Raw genomic sequence first — 8,458 nt, forward strand, 5'->3', positions numbered from 1 at the left:
TTTTCAGTTATTATTAAAATAGACGAAAATTGACGTTTTTGTCATTTGTGAAAAACCTGTCTGGCAGATTTAACTATTTATTTCTCTACATAATTATTTTTTCTCGCTTTCGGAAATCCTGAAATTTTTAGGTGGGGTTATACGGCTGGTTTTCGAGAAAAAAGCCTTTGAGGTGTCTAGTTCCCAGTCCCCCCTGCAGGAGCTTGGTCACTATATTTAGCATTTTCCCCTGATTTGCATTTATTTGTTCGGTAAAATTACATTTTACACCAATTGCAGTGACTAACACTTCAGAAGAGACTTCCTGTTGCTTTAATTTCACAGATTTCAAAACCTTGATCTTTTTCTTCGGAAAACTGTAGTAAGCCACCTTAAGTCGCCGCCCTTGTCTGGCATAGGTCGTCCACGACTCACTTCGGTAAAGGAGAGTCGACAGGACACAAGCTTGGTAGACGCACATCTTGGTCCTTTCGCTCAACAGGTCATTGCCCCCACACTCGGCTGTTGAGTTTGGCCATGACAGCAGCTTCTTTGGCGATCCTGCGGCTGATCTCAGCATCAAGCGAAGTTGAGCTTGACACGGTGGAGCCCAAGTAGGTTAAGGTGTTCGGTTCTCAACCTCCAGCTCCGTGTTGTCGATGGTGATGATTGGGTGGGGGGGGGGGGGGGGGAGGCGGTACTCAGCACCTTGCGCTAGAATGTTGGTCTTCCTGAGGCTGATCTCCTTGCAGGCGTGGGACAGCTGCTGCTGCTTTCGACACTTCTCCTGCACCAGACGTAGGGAGAAGATCATGTCCACTGTGAACCTCCCGGTTGTCAAGCCACACTGTAACTCGGGGTTGACTTGCGAAGCAAGGCTCTGCAGGCGGGTCAACGTGACCCGAGCGAAGACTTTGGCCAACGATGCTCTGAAGACAGATGCCGCGATAGTTGTTGCAATCACTACGGTCACCCTTGTTCTTGTACAGGGTGACTATGTTGGCATCTCTCATGTCTGTCATCTCTCACTTCTCCCAGCACAGGCAGAGGAGCTCATGAAGCGGTTGCAGGATGGTTTGCTTCCCATGCTTCAAAACTTCCGGCGGGATAACGTCCTTCCCCGGTGCCTTGCCACTGGCGAGACCGTCGATGGCTATGCGGAGCTCTTCCAGTGTCGGCGTGTTGTCAAGCTCCTGTATGACTGGCATCCCAGGCAGGGCAATGAGGGCAGTGTCTGTGACGATGTTCTGCCGACGATTGAGTAGAGCTCGAGATAATGCTCCACCCAACGCTGCAGCTGCAGGCTATGATTAGTGATGACATCGCGAGTCTTTGATTTGAGCGGGGGCTGTTTTGACGCTCGTAGGGCGCATAGGTTCTCCCAGTAGTCGTTGGCACCGTGGCGGCGGTCTGCTGGGCCCTGCTCCTAGCTGCTTGAAGGGCGTCGCGTGTGCTTGGGGAAGGGTTCTGCTTGTGAGCCAGCATCGCTTTCCTCTTGGCCTCCGTGACTGGCTGCATTCTTTCCAGCAAGCCTCGAACCAGTCAGCATTGATGCGTTCTTTCTTGCCAAATGCAGCCATTCCTGAGTCGTAGATGGCTTCACGGAGGTGAGATCTTTTGGCGTCCGGGTTGCTGGTTGTTGGTTGCTCAGCAAGTGTCTCCTTGAGCCTAACAGCGAAGCTCTGGGCCTTAACGGGGTCGGAAGTGCCATAGGTGTTGATACGGGTGCGACCCTTGGTCGTGCCGTGGTGGATCTTCAGCCTGACCTTGCTTGCAACGAGCGAATGGTCTGTGTCACACTCAGCGCTGTCATAGCTTCTTGGGTGGAGAGCACTGCTGACGCCCGCTCTCCTAGTGATGGTGAGATCTAGCTGGTTCCAGTGGCGGCACCAAGGGTGTCTCCAAGACTTTTTGTGCAGCTCCTTACACTTAAAGTAGCTGTTGGTGATGCAGAGGCCGTAGTGACAGCAGAGTTCGAGCAACCTCTGCCCGTTCTCATTCATCCTGCCTACACCGAAGTGGCCGAGGCAGGTAGGCCATGCTTGCCAGTCGGTCCCAACGCGAGCGTTGAAATCGCCTAGCAAATATATGCCCTAGGAACTTGGGATTCCGGATAGTATTTCCTGCGGAACCTCGTATAATTGATCCTTGGCTTCTGAGGTGGAGGTCAGAGTCGGGGCGTAGGCGGATATGATGTTCACAAAGCCCGCCGACGTTTTCATGCGAAGGGCAAGAATTCTCGATGACCCTCCAGAGGGGGTTTCAGTGGTGGCAATCAGTGAGTTTCTCACGACAAAACCTATGTGACCCACTGTCTGCCAGCCAAGTTTCCTGGAAACAGGCGACGTCGATTCGAAGAGCTGGAGTCTTCGTAGTTTTTTTTGCTTTTGACTGCTTGGTACAAGTACTTGCTCTCTTGTCGGGAGGTTCCCCTAAGCTCTATGCACCCAGTAGAGCAGGCAAGCAATGACGGGGCGGCACCTGACTGGCTGGGGGCTGCCCAGTTTGAGGCGGGCGGTAAAAACTAAAAAAAACAACAAAACACTTTATTTCACATTTCCATCACATGGTTTGTAAAACTTATTAAATAATTACCAACTTAACACATAGAATATTCAATTACAATTTAAACTAAATATTATTACATAGAAGGAAATGCCTAGCAGCTAGATAACCGTAAGGTTTTCGAGCTAGCAGCTAGCTCTTTGAAGGTAGTTTCGGATGTACAGGACATCACAATAACTAGACATACACAACATCGTACAACATACAAAACACACATAGATGGCAAGAAAATAAAAAATAAAAAATAAAAAAAAGCAGTCATAATAGTGCATGGCCACATGCATAATTAAAATAATTTTATTATGTTAATTGTTCGGCCAACCAGTATTCTTTCAATTTTTTAGGAAAGTTATAAGTTGAGAAGTTTTTAACATGGGTGGGGAGCTGTTGCCACATTTCAGTCGCCATAGTCGATGTTGTTTGCTTTCCTATGTTAGTCCAGAAACGTGGTTTGTAGAAGTTACTTTTTGAAACATATCTCGTATTATATATATGGACTTTACTTGCATGGCGAAAATGCTGGCTGACTATATTTGGTATTTTTTTTTTTAAATGCCATTGATGAGTGAAGTTAAGAAGTTTTAGTTTATAGATATTCTTAACAGTAAGTAAATCCAGTAAGTTAAGTAATGGTAATGCACTCTGTCTGTATCTGGTGCATCTGTTTTGTTTGGATTTTTCAAATTTGGGTAGTAAATGCACTACCCCAGGAGGTTATCGCATAATATATATAAGGACAGATCAGGTTATAGTATAGTTGTTTAATTTGTGAAAGGGAGGTGGAATGTCAAAGTTTGCCATCCAATAAAGCTGCGAGGGCTTTCGTCCCGTGTTGTGCTGGAGTCTTGCGACACCGCTGGAGTGCCCTCTCCAGTTTGCAGCCTGGGCGGGAAGATGAGCCGCCCATACGACAGTGTCCCCCTCCCGGTGTAACTGGCTGGGTCCAAGGGAAAGGAAGACCCAATACAACTTGGGGCTAGTTCCTCTGCAGAAGCTGCCGACTTGCCATCCACCCTCGGCGCACCACTACGGATTCGTCCTCGAGGTTTACTCCTGAAGCCTTCCCGAGATCAGGTATAGCCGCAAGGCAGCGGAAGTTTGAAATCAGGGTTTACCTTCCCTTAGATGGGCAGTCTTCACTTGCTAAGAGCCCCATCTACCCTGGGCAACTGGTTTTAAGGCGCCAGTGGCTTCGCCCTCGCCCTCTCTCCTGTTGGTGGTGCCAGTTCCGCCGCGCGGAGGCCAGAAGTTGGACTTTGCTGACAGAGGCTCTGAGAGTCGCACGCCATTGGGAGCATTTCGAGGGGTTGTGAGAGATTAGCCTCACAACCCACTCCCCGGCTCTAACAGCCTCACGGAACTACTATTGTAGCCGTCATTGTAGCCATATAATAAAATAAATTGCCCAAAGTCGTCCGGACGCAATATGCGTCTTAGTATAAAAACGGCCAATGGAAAGACACAATTTGCATATCTCGTAGCAAGCTTAATTTTCTTTATTAAACTCTTTACACTTTGAAACCCAATTTTGCGCTAACGCATCCTATCTGGTTATTTATATTTCTAAATAGGTTATTATCATGAAACAGACGCTGGTAATCTTCCTTGTTGTCTTCCTGGTTTTGTCATTAATCAATGAAAGGTAATGTACACTGATCATGTACTGTATACCCGAAATTTGAAAGTTATGTATTTGTTTACATTTATATACCTGTTTATCAGGACAATAAAGTGGCGTTGTTGTTCTTGTTCTTGTTCTTGTTGAAGGTGAGGCACGCTAAACATATCATGACTATGCAAAATTCATATTCAAAGTTGTTATAGTTTTATAAAATTCTCCGTGTGCTTACCTGAGAATTAGTTAGTTTTGCAAACTTGATAATTCAGTTCGAGGTTTTAACTAACACAATTCTTTCTCCTCCGTTTTGAAGTGATGCCTGGTGGCGCCGCCGCCGCCGCCGCCGTCGTGGTACAGCAGTTTTGCACAAACGCAACTACAATGACAAAATCCTTGTTATCAAGACTTCGCAAGATGACGAGGGAGGCAAGACAACAAAGCATCGTTTTCATGACGATAAGCATACCTATGAATATGCTAATCTATTGTAGCTAGAAAGAGAGCATTTAGTATCACTGAACGAATCAAACCTGTGTATTCTCAGAAATAAATAAGCCAATAAAGAAAGGTCTTGATTGTGTCAGCTCAGATTGAATAAAATAGATTGCCCTAATGAATTTGCACCTCAGGTCTACCGCCCTCTACCAAATTTGCCCGATTTCTCTACAACAAGCGCTGTCGTGAACTGTGGGCATTGGCTGGCACATTCCATATTCGCACTTAAAATAAAGACTAGATGCTTCTATGAAGCATACACTGGCTTGCCTGTGGTACGTGCTACAGAAAATCAGAAGGCACTGAATTCTGTGGTATTGAAATACAGCATTCCAGTCTCTGAAGAATAACAAATAAAAGAGAAGCGAGAAACATTGGCTTCTGGGCTGACATATTGATAATTTTCAAGTTCCCTCACAACTTCTTTTCACCACAAGTGTGCCCTATGAGCATCCGAAAACTTTGTAATACTAAACTTCACTGAAGTCAAGCCCTGTTTCGCGGGGTTAGTGTTGGGATGGGAGACCAAAGCAATAAACCCCTCATAAAAAACAGAAACATCTGACCGAAAATACTATTAACGCTAACAAATGCGAACTCAGCAAGGTACAGATTCTGGTAGCTTGCTTTATGCAAAACAAATATTGATGAAAAAGCAAATAAATATTGATACACAGTTTTCAGAAAGAGCAGAAGGAAGTTTCCCGTACGGTCGATCGAGAATAAAATATTTACGACATGAAAACAACATTAATTTTGAACCGTGAATATATAAAAAGTTACGATCAGCGACAAACATTTTGGGAGATTTTTGCTACGTTCAAGTAAATTGCAAAATCGAAAATTTAACTAAAGGCATCCGGCTAGGCGTACATCTCTGCGACTCGATACCGCTTGCACCAACTTTAAGATCAGGAACTTTTTTCTTCAGGAAACTTTCACAGTTCTGTGCTTCTCTCCTTTGGCATTTGGTTGCAGTGCAGTTCATATCATGATTTTCACATATTTGTTCATTTAGTACACATTTGTTCTCAACATATAAACTTTCTTTCAGTTTGCGGACCAACCCCGGCTAAAACAATCGCTCAACAGCATCTTTTAGTGTGGGTCTACCGCAAACGGCGTGTGCATAAGTGAGTTGTTTGAGCGTTCCGAGGAAGAAGCTTAATACAACAAAAAGCAATATGCTCACAAACGACATACTGTCATGGGCTACACACTTCGCCACAACTTGATCGCGCAAACAAATGATATTTGGTATGATCACGCTCAATCATATGGTTTTGCCTGTCAATAAAAGGCATTATTATACTTATTATACTTAGGATCGAAATTCTCCAATCACGATTAGCTATTTTAACAATTTGTTTCCTCAGAAGGACGTCTCTGAAGCTGCCCAATCAAAACATGACGACCTCTATCCACTTAGTGCTATAAATTCACACAAACCACCAACATCTGCTTCTCTTCGTTTATTTCAGGAGGGGTTAGTTAGTGACTGTCTACCGTTAGAATCTCTCGACCCCTGTCTCGTGTTGCTATCGCACACCCACTAAAATTCGCTCATTCCTGGTCGTTTTATTCCTACTCGTTTAGAACCAAACAACTACCTCCTAAATGTCAACACCAGTAAATGATCACGCAAACGAAGCCAATGGCGAGAAATAATATTTCAACTGAATAGCTTGAAATAAAATTTGCGCGAAATCTCTCTCTTTAAAAAAGTTAAAGAAATATAAGGGCCGTTTATACGAGAGAAAATAAAACGCGAACAGCCCATATAAATGATGCAAAATCTACGTTCACAGCTTTCTCAAGCCCCGGCTTATCCTGGCCTGGGAGTTTATACTCGTATAAATAGTTCCTTTCGCGTATTATGTACGCCGCGTCCAGAGTAAGCCGCAGCTTATTTTCTCTCGTATAAACGACCCTATTGTTGTTTTCTCAAGTTAACAATAACTTCATTTTACACAAGAGTGACTATACTGAAATCTTTTTCTGACCTTAATTAAAAACGATCGCCAGCTGTAATCATTTGCCAGAACGATCATGCCTACAAATTCCTGTCATCTTTATTTAATGCGTATTAAATTTCAACTCACTTATGCAAATTAGTTAAACTCGAATACTACACAGCACAATGAATCACAACAGTTGAAACATCTCACAAAAACCTTTTCCAGCATGAAATTTATTGAAACTAACTAAATATTTGCTATTGGAGACAAAAAAAACCCTTTCTATTCCAATTCCGTGCGTGCAAACAAGAAACAATCCGTCTCACAAACCATACGATATGCAAATAAATATATTTTTCAGTTCAAGATTGAACTCTTTCCTAAAGAACCTTTTCCAAAGCACAAAATAGACAACAACCTTTCTTTCCAATAATTCTTCACTGTCACATTTTCAATTATTTTTTTACCTGAAAACTGTACAGCTTGACTGCAAATTAAATGCCAATTGCCAGACAAATGAGATGCCACTTCGGTAAACACTGTGATACATTCAAGACATTCCATTCCTTTTACACCTATACTCAATTTCCCACTTACTGTCAGTGTTCTACATACCAGCACAGTTTATAAAATAAGATTAGAAACAACACACACTTTCTCATATCCGACCGCAATTGTTCTCGAAGACCATCCCTCGTCTCTTTTAAGATTCCGGATATTTATTTTCCCCGCCTGTTTCGTTATTCCAATTGACGTTCCATTCTTGATCTCATAAAGGTATATTTTTTCCACTAAAACGCCATCCCCGTTACCACGACTTTCGACGCCATTGCGGGTTTAATAATTAAACGTTCATCTGTGTGCACCAAGGAAATCTACGTATTCCCCCAGCCCCCTCAAACCTAACAAAATACACAGACAAGACTCTATGCACAAAGCCACTACTTAGCAGGGGAGTGACAGGCAAGACTTTTACCGACACGGAAAAAAAAAATAAAAAAAAACACGAAACTTGTTTGCCATACTGGCAAGCCAGTAAAAACGGCAAAAAAAGAAACCTTTGTACATCAACAGAGACCAATTGATGTCATTCGCGCCAAAATATAAATAGGGAGCGTAAGCAAGCGTATTTTTGAGACGCAGATGGCAACCGGAAGTGAGCTGTTTTCCCTTCTAACTCGTCTTCACACAAATACATTTACATTACTAAATATCTTTTCTCCATCAGAGATTGGTATAAAAATCTGGGAGACACCACTGTCCCGGCACACGAAATGTTTTTTTCCGGTTACAGTCCGCGTCTCAAAAACGCATATGCCTAAGCTCCCTAAAAAATTATCCAAGGATGTGGACGAAATAAAAAGAGAAAAAGTCTGTGTTCCCTAAGCTCAAAGCTAGGAAGATCCTAGCAACGCGTAAACTGCCTTCGCTCGGAAGTTCCTGGTACTAGGGACAAAAAAACAAACATAGCGGCAGCCGGGTGTTCATGTTCATGGTGGTCAACAAGTACGTCTGGCGTTGCCACAGGACGGTTCTAATGATTCTGATGACCGCCGACAATATTCAGGACCAGTTTTGTTTCAAAGATACACCACCCAAACGAGAGACACAGTGGAAAGTAACGAGCAATCGATCGACAGCAATGTCAAAAACGCTGCGAGTCAAATACATTCGAATGAGTTGAGAGATTGCCAGGAGGAAGATGAAAAGGAAGTTATTAAAGCTAGTAAGGAGAGAAGAAGGACCCAAATTACATGTTTTTTGTTCTCGCCCGCCATCTTGCTTTCATTCTCTATTTCCACCTAGACAGAAATTTCTGCATGTAAACCAAACGAAAAGTTAT

General features: G+C 43.4%; 1 protein-coding gene across 1 annotated transcript; it reads right to left on the minus strand.

The window, feature by feature from the left end:
• Positions 1-1,289: 1,289 nt before the first annotated feature.
• Positions 1,290-1,982, minus strand: LOC138021107 (uncharacterized). The gene has a single exon (XM_068867976.1). The coding sequence runs from the start codon at positions 1,980-1,982 to the stop codon at positions 1,290-1,292; it is 693 nt and encodes a 230-aa protein (XP_068724077.1).
• Positions 1,983-8,458: the final 6,476 nt, after the last annotated feature.

Source organism: Montipora capricornis, chromosome 10 (genome assembly GCF_036669925.1).
Source record: "Montipora capricornis isolate CH-2021 chromosome 10, ASM3666992v2, whole genome shotgun sequence".
Classification (NCBI taxonomy): Eukaryota; Metazoa; Cnidaria; class Anthozoa; order Scleractinia; family Acroporidae; genus Montipora; species Montipora capricornis.

Bases quoted from the DNA above. Each gene is read 5' to 3' on its own strand.
- LOC138021107 (XM_068867976.1), bottom strand. From the start codon at position 1,982: ATGAATGAGAACGGGCAGAGGTTGCTCGAACTCTGCTGTCACTACGGC.